The 19500-nt window shown below is 44.8% G+C and overlaps 1 protein-coding gene across 1 annotated transcript in view; it reads left to right on the forward strand.

Annotated features, from left to right (window-relative positions):
- Positions 1–19500, forward strand: part of LOC134927416 (sodium channel protein type 5 subunit alpha-like) — a 782837-nt gene that overhangs the window by 310547 nt on the left and 452790 nt on the right. Inside the window, exon 7 of the mRNA XM_063921835.1 lies at positions 9026–9265. Within this exon, the coding sequence (XP_063777905.1) occupies positions 9026–9265 (240 nt within the window). The remainder of the gene's footprint in view (positions 1–9025; positions 9266–19500) is intronic.

Consider the following 19500-nt stretch of genomic DNA (forward strand, 5'->3'; position numbering starts at 1 on the left):
ATATTTTACATCACTTTTACACACAGAAGGGGAGATTAATCAGCCTTCTAAAGAAGACAAATCCGATTTTAGCTATCTATCATCTAGTACATTCTATAAAATGATAGCTGGAATTTGATTGGTTACTGCAGGCATCACCTCTATGTATCCTTTTTAGAAGGTTTGATTCAGCTACCCCCGTAGTTCTGGATTTGGGAGGTTCCTGCAATTTATAGCACCATATCTAAAGTGTAGCAAATTATATTTGAAACTGACTGCTGTCTATTTTTACAATGACTGTAGACGTCACTTGATCATCATGTCCGTGTGCAATCAGACATACTTTCCAAGCATCAGCAGTTATTTCCATTTTATTTTTTTCTGGATGATGCATTTTTGGATAAGAGATCCTGTATAAGGATATAGGTCCCTCATTCTCCTATCCATGGCCTCATCTGGGCAGGATAACAGGTAGGGGAAAGTGAGTGCATGGGCCAGCATCTTGTTATTAATCCTCATGGTCACATGTGCTGCCTAGGAGATGGGGCACCACAAAGCCTCACATTCCTTCCTCTCTGCCTTTTATTATAGATTAATAAAGCAAGAAGATAAAATAACATCTGTTCTTTGAACAGAGCTTTCTATTAGAAGGCTCTAGTACCATAGTTCCCAAAGTTATGAATCATGGGTTTAGGATATGGAGACATCACTGTGGTACGTTGCGAAGCATAGCAGCATCATAGTGGGCACATACCCATCAGGCGTGCTTTCATTGTGCAACATTAGCCACAACCTCCCTTCCTCCTAAAACACCTTTGACTTACCACACTTAATGGAGGCAGGTACCTATGTGCGTGTGACACTATCGGCATGCCTCCAAAGTCCCACCTTCCACAAGAAATTGTCTATTCGTGAAGCGATGACAAGGGTGGAGAAGTGAGTCAGTGGAGAAGTTGCCCATGGCAACCAATCAGCACTGAAGTAACATTTATAATTTGCATACTATACAATTGTACAGAGCAGCTGATTGGTTGCCATGGGCTACTTCTACACAGGCTCACTTCTCCACTCTTTTTACTGCTTCATGAATAAACCCCTTAGACAGTTGAGAAGGATCTCTTTCTACTGTCTGAAAATAGCCTCCTAGCTAGTTTTTTTTTATTCTCTTATATTTGTAATATAAGTTAGGGAATATTACACACTAGAAAGCATTTATTAAACAAAATCAAATTTCTTCAAGTGTCCAGCTGATAATTAGATAGGTTAGAAGCCTTGCAACTCTTTTCAGCTGTCAGTTTTCATCCAATGGCATAGCTCCCAACATGACCCTCTCCAGGAGGGACACAATGCTCTGCTTCTGGACTTTTTTCTTTATTTATGATTGTCTGCACCTGTGTTTAACAGATTAATGGATAAAAAAGGTGTTTCAGCACAGGTGCCGGCAATCACAAATTAAGAGGAAAGTTCAGGAGCAGAGCATTGTGTCCCTCCTGGAGGGGGTCATGTTGGGAGGTATGCAATGGTCCTGTAGGTTGTATAGTATACTATACTACCCTATCACATGTATGATCCCAGGGCACTATTGCTAGTGTAGCCCTGGCCTAAACAGACCAGTTTCAGTGTGTGCTTTATTTCCACCATAAGGCAGTCGAAATAAAAGTGATGTACTGTATAAGCCTTGAACACAAGTTAAGTTCTCTTTAAATTTTTCTGACACTAGTGTTTAGTGAGTCTATTAGCAAAATGAAGGACTCCTTACTAATAACTGACTGTGAGACAGGAAAGTCCCTATGTAATTTCATACAACATAAAACAAATCCGCCTCTGCGTTGAATACAAATCGAGCACAGTGTAAGTCTAGAGAAACAGCAGAGTTTCCCTTCTATTATCCTCAGTTTGACAGCAAAATTGATTTTGGATGCTGTTGCGCTCCCCAGAGTAGGAATGTTTTCACACAGAAGTTTAAAAAAAAAGAGAAAGAACTCTGTCCCAGTATATTTATAGGTTTGATCCTTTCAACCTGCAGTTAGAAAGCACTTATATGCACCTAATAATTGCTATTCACTAATTTTATAATTAGCTGCTTGTAGGTTTGGAAAAAAGATGATTGTATTCTGAATCTGCTCCATTACCAGCTCTGTTGGGCACATTGTGTCAAGACTAAAGCACATTCTGGGGACAAGTCTCATTCAGCCTTAGTGATTAACATTTCTGACCTGCATGGAAAGGTGTTGGTAGGTCTGCATGATAACGTATGTAAGCATCCTTACACAGACATTGGCAATCATATGTCAGACATAGATGTAATCAAAGTATACATAATGTTACTATGGTGATTAAAGATTCTGTGCGATTCTCTGCTGATCGAAAATGCATGCTAAAGTGCATGTGAACCGCATTTTGTGTGTGTGTGTGTGTGTGTGTATATAATATATATGTGTGTGTGTGTGTGTGTGTGTGTGTGTGTGTGTGTGTTCAGGTGCATTCACAAGTGCATTCAGTCTTGTGTATGCAAGCATGCATCAGATATGAAACCGGAAGTTAATCTTGTTTATTTTAATGCTAATAGATAAATGGTCTTAACCACTTGACTGGCATGGTCGCATCAGATGCGACCAAGCGCTGCAAGTGCTTTATCTGACCTGGTAGCACAGGATGCGACCAGTCAGATAAACTGTGTTAGCAGCGGCAGGTAAGGGAAACTTCCCTCCGCTGCTGCTGTCAGAGGGACCAGAAGGTCCCTCTGCCTCCCTGCACTCACCCCTACTGATTGCCGTGCTGCCGATCACTGCTGATCAGTCAGCACGGCAATAGCAGCCTCAGGGGAGTGTAAATTAACACACACCCCCCAAGCCCCCCCTGTGTACCTGAATGCTATCCCGGCTTTCAAAATGAAAGCCGCAATGTTTCGATGTTCCAATGGTCACGATGTTCCTGATCGATGTTGGGGGGGGGGGATTAAAAAACCTCCAAAAAATATATATATTTTTTATCTAGAATCATTTTGGATAGGGTTAAATTCATGTCCTTCTCCTAATTCACTCATAAAAAAACCTGACCATTTCAGAGCGATGTTTTTGGGAAAAAATCCTCAGCTAAGTGGTTAACTGGGTTTGGCTTATACCGCTTTCACATTGCTAAAGGTGGATAGCACCCGGGACTTCTACATGGGTCCTTCCCGAGTGTGACCCGCTTGAGACCCCTTTCAGACTGGCGGCACCAACCCGGTATATTGCCAGGTTGGTGATGTGTGCGGAGGTGGCCCCAGGAGATCAGATCATCTCCAAGTGCTTCCTGTCCCTATTGCGCCACCTCTCCCTATAGTGTGAATGGGTCCTGGGTTGCATCAACCCGGCAAACCGTTAACACTGCACTTCATTCCGGGAATAACCCTGATTTATTCCTGGGTTGAAAAACCGGGTTAGTTGACCTGGGAAATTATAGCATACCCCTTTCACACTGCACCTGCGTCAACCCGGTAATATACAGGGTTATTTGTGTGATATGAAAGGGGTGTGATTTGTGTGATTTATGATGTCATATAACTTAATAAAAGAAATTCAGTGAAAAGTAATTATTAAAAATCTATTGCAAGAAGTCAGGTGAAAATATCTGCTGGTGGACTGTAACTAAGGCTGACCGGCAATCTTGCAGATGGTTGGGATGAATACCCTTCGATCCGGACCATGCAACATTGCCGGTACACAAGATGTAATGAACGATGGAATGACATCTCATTCCTCCCTTAATTATAAAGTACCGGGTCACACATGATATGTTCTGGTGGGCCGTGGAGCAGACACACTAGATGATATGCACAATTTGTCATTCCGATACGGCAAATCTTGGCAATATTGCTCTAGTGTGTACCCAGCCTAAATGTATGTACTGATACAAAAGTAATCCTGAAGGGATTTATAACTTACTAAGTTCTTTGCTATTCCTATGACTCAAGCAGTGTAACTCCCTGTACAGAAACTATCCCATTTTTTACCAGAACTTTTTTGATCTCCAGCGCAGACAAAAAGTAGGTATAGTGCAGGTGACACATAGGCCAAATTGAGGTCCTATAAGCAAGTAACGAAACACATGGGCTGATAACAGTTAACTGATGACCAGATTTCAACCATCCCCAGGGGTGCCAAAAGGAGCGGACCGGGTACTAATTACCTGAGCCCAGGCCTGTTAGAGGGGCCCAGAGTTGACCCAGGCTAAAGTCTCCCATTGCAATGTGCCTCCCTACTTCCCAGTGTCATGGATAGTATTTCCCACTATTTTTTTTCCTGGAGGGGGCGTGACCATGACTCCCTGTCTTGGCCATGCCCCCTTCAATGCCCGGGCACTCCAGCGTTCTAGTGGCTCTGAGCATCCCCAAAAATTATTCTATACATTTAAAAGGGCTCATTGTTGGACATGAATATTGGTTTGCATCCCCCACGTTTGGTGGTATCCAAACTCCTGTATTATGTTCATAGTATCTGTAAAGCTCCTTGCATCCTATTGGAGATAAGCACTATATACTTACAGTACATAACATTATTATTATGCCAATTTATCAACATCAGTTTCATACACAATACTAATGCCTCAACCAAAGCCATTCAAGATGTGTTTATTTTCCTCCTGTCACACTGTCACAAAAAGAAGTTGGATCAGTCAATACAAGGGAGAGACAATCTAGCAGTATCACCTGAGCTCATAAGGGAATAATCCTGTTTTCAACTATTGAAGGCAGTCATTTGAGAACCAGGAATACTGTTGTAAGTGGAATTAGCTTCACTGAGAGCATATAACACTTACTGTATAAGTATCACATGGCAAATGGAAAGTCCATGTTTGACTGTCTGCCAGAAAGAAATATGGCCTCTACCTGTTCTGAATTTCTGATCACCTATTAAAGGAACTTTTCCAATGTACTCTTACTCTAAATTTTTAGAATTTAAATTGTAGATTTTGTACTTGGTATACATTGCCAATGTCTGTTTAGAATTATCTAGATAAACCTCAAAGACAAATGTTATTCTTTGGATGCTTTGTTGTAGAGAGTGATCTTGGCTTCTGTGATTCTCTGCTCCGTGTTGCATGTTTATAAATGTTTTTTTTTGTTTGTTTGTTTTTAAATGATCATTTTGGTATTCCTTCTATTAACTATATTATTTTCACTTTGGTGTGTGCTAATCCAGCTTCACGTAAATCTGATTATTTCTTTACACTTATTAAGAATTGACCAATGTTAAAGTCTGTAACGTAATCTTATATTGAATCTCAGATGTCCGTCTGTATGCATGGGTGGTGGCTCTTTAATAGAATTGAATAAAAAAAACAAGTGCAACTGATTGTGCAGGATTTAATTTAGGGAACCCAATCTTTGCATCGTATATTTATTGTCATGCACACCAAACATAGTAGAATGTCCCTACAGTTTGCCTAGTCCCTGTTATGCCTCAAAAAAACTTTCCCAGTATTCACTTGTTATAAAGAGGAGTTGCTTATTTTATGTAATGAGGTCCAGATAAAAACAAACACCTACTTTTAAATAAAGTCAATCTACCATAAGTCCTAAAGGTAAATATGTACCTATGTTGTGTCAGTACCTTCTTTGTTTTATTAAAACTAATATCTACTCAGTTCCACACAGAATTGATCTAGAGCCTAAAGTAAAGCAGCACGACCACTTGGAAAATGTTTTCCTAAGGTGCCAATTCTCCCGAGGCGGAGACAAGTTTCCAGGGAAAGTGAGGTGTCGGTGGGGCTGGTGATCTTTTGTATGGTATTCCAGCTCGGTTTTGGCTAAATTATTGCTATCTGCATCCACCTGTGCTCTCTGATGGGGGCAGCCACCTTATAGATTTTTTTTTTCCAAAGTGGCAATACAGTTTTAGTTAAAGAAGCAACAGAGGGTGGCACAGAAAGCTTTACTTATGTCATATCTTTTATTTTAGTGTGACAGCTTAATTAAGACACTAATTAGAAGGCATAAATCATCTGCTAGAGGTCAATATGTTACACTTTTTGTTATGGACTTATCTAACAGGCTCATCAGCTCCTACTGTAACTTCACACTTTCACTGTGTGTCTGTACCTAACGCCCTGCTCTCTCTCTCGCACTCTCTCGCTCTCTCTCAATCACCCTGTGTAGTTTATAGTGTCCTCCCTTGTTTCCTAGATACTTTTACATTCCTTAAACAAGGATTGCCCATAGAAGAAGGTGCAGCCAGATAACAATTCACTTTAATAATTCTTTGTGTATTCAATTTAAAACACACACCTAGTCATAGCTCAAACCAGAAGGAAACTGTTAATCAGACAAACCCATCCCAACCAGTTTATTTTGTAAACTGTGTAAGCACTTTAAATTTCCCACTACAGTGGTAGTACAGTCTCAACGTCTGAGTGTGTGTGTGTGTGTGTGTATAGTAGTGTGTAAATCTGATGTTTTGTATTTTTATTAATTTCAGCAATACAGATATGAGATCTATACCACCAAATGCCTGAGATTTATTGGTTACATCAAGATAAGGGATTTTTATTTAATTTGATGGTTTAGAATATATTAATTGAAATGAAAGTTTTTCCCTTGTCTATTCCCACATAGCTGATGGCATTTCTCTCCTCCTGTGGGAAGAGATTCTCTGATTCTCTGAACTTTTATGGTTCAAAGATCTCATTCCTGTTTTCCTGTGTATTTTTTTATGTGTGTGTGTGTTTACAATATTATTTCAGAATTTTGATGCTATTAGCAATTACCTTAAATAAATTCTGACTGTGTCAACGGGTTGTGTTATTAGATCACTGTCAATGTCTGACCTAGTTTGTTTTCCCCTGATCTCTATCGATCTTGATCTGGAATTTGGCACAACACATGCATGAATCTATGGCTATTTTGAATTGATGCCATGTAATTTTTAGTGTTGAGTTTAAGTTAAAATGAAAACATATTTCCACTTTGGACAAAACCTCCTTAATCAGTATTTTTCACAAACTTGGTCCTTAGGGAACCAAGCAGTGCATGTTTTACAGAGCTCCTCATTGTTGCATTGAAATAATTTCATATGTGTCCTCATACACCTTGCCTCAATACGCAATGCGGTGTGAGACGACCCACGTGACTGAGCCGCCCCGAGTAGTGACGCATAGTGAAATTTTCTTTGAATTTGCATCTTATTCACATCTCAGATGCAGTAAAACACCATTCAGTCTGTACCAGAGACACCGGGCTCTCTCTTTAACTTTCGGAATTAATTGGAAATATGTGAAAAGTCACAGATGACACACAGCGGTACTTGGTGTGAGAAGCCCCAGCTGCTGCATCGTAGCACTTCCTATGGAGCGGTACATGTGTCGCATATCAAATTAATCAGTGTAGTCTCAAGAAGTTTTGTTTCATCAATTGTTTTTTTTTTTAAATATATATTTATGATTCTGAAGCAAGACAATAAATCAAACGTTGTACAATAGGTGACAGTACTTGCACCCGATTGTTTAATCTGTGTGACTAATACCCCTTTTCCACTATAAGCACGGGTCGCAGCCGTGTCGCCTGACACGGCTGCGACCCGTGCTACAGCCCCCTTTCAGCAGCGATCACCAACCCGGCATATTGCCGGGTTGGTGACGCTGCTAGTGACGCGGCAGGGGCGGCGCTGGGAGATCACATGATCTCCCAGCGCCGCCCTACCTATACACTGTGAACGGGACCCGTGTCGCCTCAACACGGCTCCCGTTCACACTAGACAGCTAGCCGGGTTGAACACTTGTTCAACCCAGCTAGCTACCCGGGTAGGATTCCCGGATCACTTGATACGGGAATTTGCCGGGGGACCCGTTTCCACTAGGGAAAAACACGGGTAAATGCGCGCCCCCGCGCATTTACCCGTGTTTTAAGTAGAGATGAGCAGATTCGGTTTTACTCGGATTTACTCGGTTCTCAAAACGGCATCTTATTGGCTCACGGATGTCACGTGTTTTGGATAGCCAATCAGATGACGTTTTGAGAACCGAGTAAATCCGAGTAAAACCGAATCCGCTCATCTCTAGTTTTAAGGAGTTAGTGGAAAAGGGGTATTAGGTGCATATCAAGTGAAAAGAAGCTCGGCGCCAGCCTAGTCGCACGGAACCTGGGCGCACCGAGAAAGGCTGTTGGACGATACTGCTGCAAGAGAATATGAGGACACATCTTTAGCTGCACATGTGTCATCCAGAAATGAATACACCTGTGCACCAACTAGAAGATCTGGAAATCAAGCCCTGTTACGGGGTCCATGAGGCTGAGTTTGGGAAATACTGTCCTTAACTAATCCTGCCCTGAGTTTTGGAGACACTGCCCTTAATTAATCCTGCTCTATTTGTGTAGAAAAATAGGGAGGAGGTATATGTTTTCCTAATGTGCAGGACCAGACGCAGCTCCTTACCTGTGTGGCTGGGGGATCTGTAAATGTCACAATCCCGCGCATGCACGCAAATTAACAAGCCAGCCAGCTTCTAGGGACTGCATCAACTGCAGTTCCTAGAAGCCAGATAGGGCTGGCGTGATAGCAGGGGAGAGGCTTCCCATTGGAAGTGCTCCCGGCTATGGTTGTCCGGACCAGCAACATCTCCTACTGGGCCTGCCGGGCAAGTTGTGATTAGCAGAAAGTACTTCTAATGGGAAGCCACTGCACTGCCAGTGCAGTCATTGTGGTGGTGGATTCTCTTGGGGGGGGGGGGGGGGGGGGGTAGATGGTGCTGCCCATAAATAAGGTCTGCCACTGTGCAGAACCCTTTTCATTGCATGCAGCATGTTACAAACTGCATCTTCAAAATAGTCCTCTTTCCAGTATTAATTTGAAACAATTGTGTATTGTACGGAATAACATATCCCTACTGCAGACACCTCAGAGATATAAGGGTAGTATAATAATCTTGACACTGTGCTCTAACATGGAACACCTAGGCGAATTGCTCTTACAACTTGCACAAGATGTACAACGCACAATGTAGCAACTTTGCTGTGTTGTGTTCTGTGCTTCTGCTCTAGCTTGTATCTTATTGCTGGTGTTCTCCACAGGACTGAAGACCATTGTCGGAGCTCTCATCCAGTCAGTAAGGAAGCTTGCGGATGTTATGATCTTGACGGTTTTCTGTTTGAGCGTCTTTGCCCTGATAGGGCTGCAACTCTTTATGGGCCATTTAAAACAAAAATGCGTTCGAGATTTCATTGACTATAACAAAACAATATCTCAAAGCTTGTCTTGGGAAATGGAGAACTCTACCTGGTCATCTTATGAGGATTTCATCAAAGATGATAGTAAGTTTTTATTTTTCACTTATGTCAAATGATGTTTGTTTCTGCCTTGGTTTAACTAATTTGTTATATCTACTTACTGTAACATTGTTTGGTTTGTGCTGCTGTTTAAGTCCTACTGTACATCCCAACTTTTTAATGTTTTTTTTTTACACTTGCAAAAATAATACATTTTCATTACTAACAGTATTATAGTGCACACATGTTACAAAGAACTTTACAAAGAATAATTAAGTTATTCACATCAATCCCTGCCCCAGTGCAGCTTGCAATCTACAGTCCCTACTACATGTACACTAGGGTTAATTTTTGGCCTAATCCATTTAGCGTACAAGTATGTTTTTGGATTGTGGGAGAAAACCCATGCAAACACAAACATATAAACTCCACAAAGTGCTTTGGTGGGAATAGTACCCAAGACCTCAGTGCTGTGAGTAATGGCGGATTTTACCAACTCAGCTCAGTGTCAGTAAAGCCAGATGCATTCTGTGACTGCACTGGCTTCACTGTGACTGGCAGTGACTTCCTATTGGAAGTCCTACTTGTCAGTCACAGACGCACAAGGCAGTCCCATTGGGAGGTGTTTCCTCCCTCTGGGACTGCCAGACCGGACTGTGATAGGCTTCCTCCTCTAGGAAGCCACCCCTTGCCTTTGGCGCAGCCCAATCCGATCTGGCTTCCATGAGCTGCAGCCGCTGCAGTCCATAGAAGCCAGGGGTTTGCGCATGCGTAGCTGCTACTCTGCGCATGTGCTGGTCCCGGCACCATTGTGCAGGTGCCATGACATGGAGCTGACCATCTCATTTCCAGACACAGGGTTAGCGGCGGCCCCCCTACTAAATTTGAGTACCCGCTGGCTGTGAGGAATTAATGCTTACCATTATACTAATTGTGCATGTGTTCAGAATCTTAAACCATATCCCATTACTCACCGCTTAAGATGTCATAGCATTACCAATTTTTTTAAATTACATTAGCTATCATGTAAATGGGGCTATGCTGGTGACTTTAAAAGACTGCAAAAGGATTGGTGCATTCAAAATTACATTTCTCTAACGTCCTAGTGGATGCTGGGGACTCCGTCAGGACCATGGGGAATAGCGGGCTCCGCAGGAGACAGGGCACATCTAAAAAGCTTTTTAGGTCACATGGTGTGTACTGGCTCCTCCCCCTATGACCCTCCTCCAAGCCTCAGTTAGGTTTTTGTGCCCGTCCGAGAAGGGTGCAAACTGGATGGCTCTCTTAAGGAGCTATTTAGTAAAGTTTTTTTTTAGGTTTCTAATCAGTGATTCCTGCTGGCGACAGGATCACTGCAACGAGGGACTTAGGGGAGAGACTGGCAACTCACCTGCGTGCAGGATGATTGAAGTCTTAGGCTACTGGACACTGAGCTCCAGAGGGAGTCGGAACACAGGTCAGCCTGGGGTTCGTCCCGGAGCCGCGCCGCCGATCCCCCTTACAGACGCTGAAGAAAGACGGCGGAACGGAGGTCCGGAAACAGGCGGCAGAAGACTTCACAGTCTTCAGAGAGGTAGCGCACAGCACTGCAGCTGTGCGCCATTGTTGTCACACGGCTCACTGACACGGTCACGGAGGGTGCAGGGCGCTGCTGGGGGCGCCCTGGGCAGCAATATAAATACCTATTTGGCAAATAAATACATCACATATAGCCATTAAGGCTATATGTATGTATTTTAACCCAGGCCAGTTATTAAAAAACCGGGAGGAAAAGCCCGCCGAAAAGGGGGCGGAGCTTATTCTCCTCAGCACTCAGCGCCATTTTCCTGATCAGCTCCGCTGGTGAGGAAGGCTCCCACTCTCCCCTGCACTGCACTACAGAAACAGGGTTAAAAGAGAAGGGGGGCATAAATTGGCGATATAATGATATATTAAGAGCGCATATATAGAAACAACACCTTCTAGGGTTGTTATATACATTATAGCGCTTTTGGTGTGTGCTGGCAAACTCTCCCTCTGTCTCCCCAAAGGGCTAGTGGGTCCTGTCCTCTATCAGAGCATTCCCTGTGTGTGTGCTGTATGTCGGTACGTGTGTGTCGACATGTATGAGGAAAATGTTGGTGAGGAGGCGGAGCAAATTGCCTGTAATGTTGATGTCACTCTCTAGGGAGTCGACACCGGAATGGATGGTCTACTTATGGAATTACGTGATAATGTCAACACGCTGCAAGACGGTTGACGACATGAGATGGCCGGCGGACAAATTAGTACCGGTCCAGGCGTCTCAGACACCGTCAGGGGCTTGTAAAAACGCCCATTTACCTCAGTCGGTCGACAGACACAGACATGGACACTGACCCCAGTGTCGACGGTGAAGAAACATACGTAATTTTCCTTTAGGGCCACGAGTTACATGTTAAGGGCAATGAAGGAGCTGTTACATATTTCTGATACTACAAGTACCACAAATAAGGGTATTTTGTAGGGTGTGAATAAACTACTTGTAGTTTTGCCTGAATCAGATAAATTAAATGAAGTGTGTGATGATACGTGGGGTTCCTCCGATAGAAAGTTATGGGCGGTATACCCTTTCCCGCCAGAAGTAAGGGCGAGTTGGGAAACACACCTTAGGGTGGATAAGGCGCTCACACGCTTATAAAAACATGCCGTTACCGTCTCTAGATACGGCCGCCCTCAAGAAGCCAGCTGATAGGAAGCTGAAAAATATCATGACAGTATATACACACATACTGGTGTTATACTACGACCAGCAATCGCCTCAGCCTGGATGTGCAGCGCTGAGGGGGCTTGGTCGGATTTCCTGACTGAAAATTTTGATACCCTTGACAGGGACAAGATTTTATTGACTATAGAGCATTTTAAGGATGCATTTCTATATATGCGTGATGCGCAGAGGGATATTTGCATTCTGGCATCAAGAGTAAATGTGATTTACATATCTGCCAGACGAAGACACGACAGTGGTCAGGTGAGGCAGATTCCAGACGGCATGTGGAAGTATTGCCGTATAAAGGGGCGGTCCATCGGACCTGGTGGCCATGGCAACAGCTGAAAAATCCACTTTTTGTTACCCCGAATCACATATCGGCAAAAAAGGACACAGTCTTTTCAGTCTCAGTCCTTTCGTCCCCATAGGGGCAGGCGGGCAAAGGCCAGTCATATCTGCCCAGGGGTAGAGGAAAGGGAAGAAGACTGCAGCAAGCAGCCCATTCCCAGGAACAGAAGCCCCTCACAGCTTCTGCCAAGTCCGCAGCATAACGCTGGGGCCGTACAAGCGGACTCAGGTGCGGTAGGGGGTCATCTCAAGAGTTTCAGTACGCAGGGGGCTCACTCGCAAGGGAACTCCGGGATCCTACATGTAGTATCCCAGGTGTACATTGGAAATTCGAGACATCTCCCCCTCACACAATTCACAGGCTGTATTCCCAGCAGGTGATAATCAAAGTACCCCTCTTACAACATGGAAGGGGGTAGTATCCCACACTATATTGTGGTACTGAAGCCAACCGGCTCGGTGAGATCTGAAATATTTGAACACTTACATACAAGCGTTCAAATCAAGATGGAGTCACTCAGAGCAGTGATAGCGAACCAGGAAGAAGGGGACGATATGGTGTCACTGGATATCAGGGACGCTTACCTACAGGTCCAAATTTGCCCTTCTCACCAAGGGTACTTCAGGTTCCTGGTACAGAACTGTCACTATCAGTTCAGACGCTGCCGTTTGGGTTGTCCACGGCGCCCCGGGTCTTTACCAAGGTAATGGCCGGAATGATGATTTTTCTTAAAAGGAAACATGGACGCTTTCCTGATAAGGGCAAGGTCCAGAGAACAGTTGGAGGTCGGAGTAGCACTATCTTAAGTAGTTCTACGTCAGCACGAGTGGATTCTAAATATTCCAAAATCGCAGCTTTTTCCGATGACACGTCTACTGTTCATAGGGATGATTCTGGACACAGTCCAGAAAAACGTGTTTCTCCCAGTGGAGAAAGCCAGGGAGTTCTCCGAGCTAATCGGGATCCTCCTAAAACCAGGAAAAGTGTCAGTGCATCATTGCACAAGAGTCCTGGTAAAAATGGTGGCTTATTACGAAGCAATTCCATTCGGCAGATTTCCCGCAAGAACTCTTCGGTGGGATCTGCTGGACAAATGGTCCGGATCGCATCCTCAGATGCATCAGCGGATAACCCTATATCCAAGGACAAGGGTGTCTCTCCTGTGGTGATTACAGAGTGCTCATCTTCTAGAGGGCCGCAGATTTGGCATTCAGGATTGGATGCCGGTGACCACGGAGGCCAGCCTGAGAGGCTGGAGAACAGTCACACAGGGAAAAAATTTCCAGGGAAGTGTGATTAAGTCTGGAGAATTCTCTCTGCATAAATAAGCTTAGAGCAAATTTATAAGGCTCTAAACTTAGCAAGACCTCTGCTTCAAGGTCAGCCGGTATTGATCCAGTGGGATAACATCACGGCAGTCGCCCACGTAAACAGAAAGGGCGGCACAAGAAGCAGGAGGGCAGTGACAAAACTGCAAGGATTTTTCGCTAGGCGGAAAATCATGTGATAGCACTGTCAGCAGTGTTCTTTCCGGGAGTGGACGACTGGGAAGCAGACTTCCTCAGCAGGCATGACCTCCACCCGGGAGAGTGGAAACTTCATAGGGAAGTTTTTCAGCATGATTGTGGACCGTTGGCAAAGACCAAAGGTGGACATGATAGCGTCCCGCCCGAAAAACGGGACAGGTATTCCGCCAGGTCATGAGACCTTCAGGCGATAGCTGTGGATGTTCTGGTAACACCGTGGGTGTACCAGTCAGTGTATGGGTTCCCTCCTCTGTTTCTCATAACCAAGGTATTGAGAATTATAAGACATAGAGGAGTATGAACTATACTAGTGGCTCCGGATGGGCCAAGAGGGACTTGGTACCCGGAGCTTCAAGAGATGCTCACAGAGGACTAAGGGCCTGGGGAGCTAAGAAGGGACTTGCTTCAGCAAGTACCATGTCTTTTCCAAGAATTACCGCGGCTGCGTTTGACGGCATGGCGGTTGAATACCGGATTCTGAAGGGAAAAAGGCATTCCATAAGAGGTCATACCTACCTTGGTCAAAGCCAGGAAGGAGGTGACCGCACAACGTCATCACCACATGTGGTGAAAATATGTTGCGTGGGTAAGGCCAGGAAGGCTCCACGAAGGAAATTCAACTAGGTCGATTCTGCACTTTCTGAAAATAGGAGTGTTTTGAGTCTCAAATTGGGGTTCATTAAGATTTAAATTTCGGCCCTGTAGATTTTCTTCCAGAAAAAATTGACTTCAGTTCCTGAAGTCCAGATTGTAAAGGGTGTATTCCATATACAGTTCTTTTGTGCCTCTAGGGGCACCGTGAGATCTCAACATAGTGTTGGGATTCCTTAAAATCATATTGGTTTGAACCGCTCAAATCTGTGGATTTGAAATATCTCACATGGAAAGTGACCATGCTGTTGACCAATATCTCACATGGAAAGTGACCATGTTGTTAGTCCTGGCCTCGGCCAGGCGATTGTCAAAAAGAATGGGCGGTTTTGTTTTACAAAAGCCCATATTAGAATTTTCCATTTGAACAGGGCAGAACTGGGACTCGTCTCCAGTTTCTTCCTAAAGGGGTGTCAGCGTTGTCACCTGAAACAACCTATTGTGGTGCCTGCGGCTACTGGGGACTTGGAGGACTCCAAGTTACTAGACGTTGTCAGGGCCCTAAAAATATATATATATATATATATATATAGTTAGGACGGCTGGAGTCAGAAAGTCTGACTTGCTGTTTATATTGTATGCACCCAACAAGCTGGGTGCTCCTGCTTCTAAGCAGTCTATTGCACGCTAGATTTGTAGTACAATTCAGCTTGCACATTCTGTGGCAGGCCTGCCACAGCCGAAATATGTAGATGCCCATTCCACAAGGAAGGTGGCCTCATCCTGGGCGGCTGCCCGAGGAGTCTCGGCATTATAACTTTGCCGAGCAGCTACGTGGTCAGGGGAGAACACGTTTGTAAAATTTTACAAATTTGATACTCTGGCTAAAGAGGACCTGGAGTTCTCTCATTCGGTGCTGCAGAGTCATCCGCACTCTCCCGCCCGTTTGGGAGCTTTGGTATAATCCCCATGGTCCTGACGGAGTCCCCAGCATCCACTAGGACGTTAGAGAAAATAAGAATTTACTTACCGATAATTCTATTTCTCGTAGTCCGTAGTGGATGCTGGGCGCCCATCCCAAGTGCGGATTGTCTGCAATGCTTGTACATAGTTATTGTTACAAAAATCGGGTTATTACTATTGTTGTGAGCCATTTTTTCAGAGGCTACTTCGTTTTGTTATCATACTGTTAACTGGGTTCAGATCACAAGTTGTACGGTGTGATTGGTGTGGCTGGTATGAGTCTTACCCGGGATTCAAGATCCTTCCTTATTGTGTACGCTCGTCCGGGCACAGTACCTAACTGAGGCTTGGAGGAGGGTCATAGGGGGAGGAGCCAGTACACACCATGTGACCTAAAAAGCTTTTTAGATGTGCCCTGTCTCCTGCGGAGCCCGCTATTCCCCATGGTCCTGACGGAGTCCCCAGCATCCACTACGGACTACGAGAAATAGAATTATCGGTAAGTAAATTCTTATTTTTCTTTGATATCATGGCCCGGATGTAATGGAGTCCGAGTTCAATGGCCGCACGGGATCCCGGCCAAACTCAGACTTTTTTTTAAAGGGGCAATCATGTATAAAGGCTAAATCATGCCTTGTACATGATTGCCCCTTTAAGAAAACATCCGAGCTCAGCCGGCATCCCGCACGGCCGCCTAACTCAGACTTCATTATATCTCGCCCCATATTCTTAAAGCCAGAGCGGAAGTGGTCATTCTTCTTTTTAAACTACTAGAATATAGACTGATTCTGCCTCTTTGGTCATTTGTTGTGCTCTAATATATAATAATAGTTTCATGTACAGTATAGGTATACTTCAGCAATTACATTCAAAACATTCATTATTCAGGAATTGTCTACAAACGTCGATTGTAATTGTTTTAAGATATTGATATCTTAAGTGTCGATTGTAATTGTTTTAAGATATTGATATCTTAAGTGCATTTTAGAACAGTTGTTCCCTATGTAAGTGTAATTGTTTTATGTATTATCAAAGCAAATTTAAAGAACTCTGATCTCACATTTCTATAATATTTAACTGAACGACTATCTTATTCTTAACTTGTACAGAGATAAAGAAGAAATATTATACTATATACCGCAGCTTACTTTTGGCAAAATATGCTTCATTTAAATGCACAATAACCATTAATGGGTAAACTCTTCCAAATGTAAGAATAAAACAAGGGAGAGCTGACGTTCCTTACAATAATATATAATTAATGATACTGTACACCACATTATTCCAAATGCAAATTAGCCTTACTGGTATAAAATGACAATAAAATACGACTCCCGGAGTCAAACAATTGCATACTGCACAAAATAACAAGACAAACAACCATTAAAAACAGCAGTGATCTGATGTCAATGCAATGCCCTGCGACATAAAGCATGACTGCTCAGCATATAAAGTTCCTTAATTCTCTCTGATTAGTAATGGATAATGTCCTGTAGCATGGATAATGACTGATCCATGGAGAGCCAATGATCAAAAAATGGCTATTATATGATAGGCTGCTCACACGTAGTTTAACTGTGTGACTCCAGTGTAGATAATGCACACTGCCGATGATGGGGATTAATTCCCCAGCACACAGTGGCCACAGGGTTGGACTGGCCTACAGGGGTACAGCGGGAAAACCCTGGTGGGCCCCACTGCCTCCTCTAGGGATCAGGTTCCAGACTGTGCACTTGAATTATGCATTATACATATGTTACATTATACTGCACAGGTGTAATCACTACAGTGCATTTCTGTTATTAATCTGGTACATTATTATGCATGCACTAACAGTATTTACTATATATATTTATCAAGGGGCTCAGACCATGCACTAATGGTTAGCCAAACCTCTAAGCATGGGCCCCTAGCATTGCATTTCCCCAGTGGGCCCTTCATGCCTCAGTCCGACACTGATTTCCCATACTGTATGTCTCCTCCGCACAGGAAGATGGATTATAAAAGATGTCAAGCTGACTTGTTGGCAAGTGTCACAGTAGAAATCTAGCAGGAAAGGATGGTCTCACCGTGAGGTATCATGAGTTTATGAATGCGGTGGCTGATGTGAGTCATCACAGATCCAGTTTGTGATTGTGGTCAGTTTGGTATTTTACCAGATGGGATGCAGTCATCGTGTCGACATTTACAGTGTCAACAATTATAATGCCGACACCACCATGTTGACAGTTATGATGTCAACATTGTAGAAAATCTTCGGAATTTCAACATGTTCACAATTTCGGCTTAGGAAATGTTGACTTTCTTAGACTGTGGGAGGGGAGGTTAGGGTTTAGGTGTGGGAGGGGAGGTAGGGTTAGTCTGTGGGAGGGGAGGTTAGGGTTTAGGTGTGGGAGGGGAGGTAGGGTTAGTCTGCGGGAGGAGAGGTTAGGGTTAGTCTGTGGGAGGGGAGGTTAGGGTTTGTCTGTGGGAGGGGAGGTTAGGGTTTAGGTGTGGGAGGGGAGGTAGGGTTAGTCTGTGGGAGGGGAGGTTAGGGTTTAGGTGTGGGAGGGGATGTTAGGGTTAGTCTGTGGGAGGGGAGGTTAGGGTTAGTCTGTGGGAGGGAAGGTTAGGGTTAGTCTGTGGGAGGGGAGGTTAGGGTTAGTCTGTGGGAGGGGAGGTAGGGTTAGTCTGCTGGAGGGGAGGTTAGGGTTAGTCTGTGGGAGGATAGGTAGTGTTAGTCTGCGGAAGGGGAGGTTAGGGTTTAGGTGTGGAAGGGGAGGTTAGGGTTAGTCTGTGGGAGGGGAGGTTAGGGTTAGTCTGTGGGAGGGTAAGTAGGGTTAGTCTGTGGGAGGGGAGGTTAGGGTTAGTCTGTGGGAGGGGGGTTACAGTTTAGGTGTGGGAGGGGATGTTAGGGTTAGTCTGTGGGGGGGAGGTTAGGGTTAGTCTGTGGGAGGGGAGGTTAGGGTTAGTCTGGGGGAGGGTAGGTAGGGTTAGTTTGCGGGAGGAGAGGTTAGGGTTAGTCTGTGGGAGGGGAGGTTAGGGTTAGTCTGTGAGAGGGGAGGTTAGGGTTTAGGTGTGGGAGGGGAGGTTAGGGTTAGTCTGTGGGAGGGGAGGTTAGGGTTTAGGTGTGGGAGGGGATGTTAGGGTTAGTCTGTGGGAGGGGAGGTTAGGGTTAGTCTGTGGGAGGGGAGGTTAGAGTTAGTCTGGGGGAGGGTAGGTAGGGTTAGTCTGCGGGAGGGGAGGTTAGGGTTAGTCTGTGGGAGGGGAGGTTAGGGTTTAGGTGTGGGAGGGGAGGTTAGGGTTAGTCTGTGGGAGGGGAGGTTAGGGTTAGTCTGTGGGCGGGTAAGTAGGGTTAGTCTGTGGGAGGGGAGGTTAGGGTTTAGGTGTGGGAGGGGAGGTAGGGTTAGTCTGCGGGAGGAGAGGTTAGGGTTAGTCTGTGGGAGGGGAGGTTAGGGTTAGTCTGTGGGAGGGGAGGTTAGGGTTTAGGTGTGGGAGGGGAGGTAGGGTTAGTCTGTGGGAGGGGAGGTTAGGGTTTAGGTGTGGGAGGGGATGTTAGGGTTAGTCTGTGGGAGGGGAGGTTAGGGTTAGTCTGTGGGAGGGAAGTTTAGGGTTAGTCTGTGGGAGGGTAGGTAGGGTTAGTTTGTGGGAGGGTAGGTAGGGTTAGTCTGCTGGAGGGGAGGTTAGGGTTAGTCTGTGGGAGGATAGGTAGTGTTACTCTGCGGAAGGGGAGGTTAGGGTTTAGGTGTGGAAGGGGAGGTTAGGGTTAGTCTGTGGGAGGGGAGGTTAGGGTTAGTCTGTGGGAGGGTACGTAGGGTTAGTCTGTGGGAGGGGAGGTTAGGGTTAGTCTGTGGTAGGGGGGTTACAGTTTAGGTGTGGGAGGGGATGTTAGGGTTAGTCTGTGGGGGGGAGGTTAGGGTTAGTCTGTGGGAGGGGAGGTTAGGGTTAGTCTGGGGGAGGGTAGGTAGGGTTAGTTTGCGGGAGGAGAGGTTAGGGTTAGTCTGTGGGAGGGGAGGTTAGGGTTAGTCTGTGGGAGGGGAGGTTAGGGTTTAGGTGTGGGAGGGGAGGTTAAGGTTAGTCTGTGGGAGGGGAGGTTAGGGTTTAGGTGTGGGAGGGGATGTTAGGGTTAGTCTGTGGGAGGGGA

This window comes from Pseudophryne corroboree, chromosome 5 (genome assembly GCF_028390025.1).
Source record: "Pseudophryne corroboree isolate aPseCor3 chromosome 5, aPseCor3.hap2, whole genome shotgun sequence".
Taxonomy (NCBI): domain Eukaryota; kingdom Metazoa; phylum Chordata; class Amphibia; order Anura; family Myobatrachidae; genus Pseudophryne; species Pseudophryne corroboree.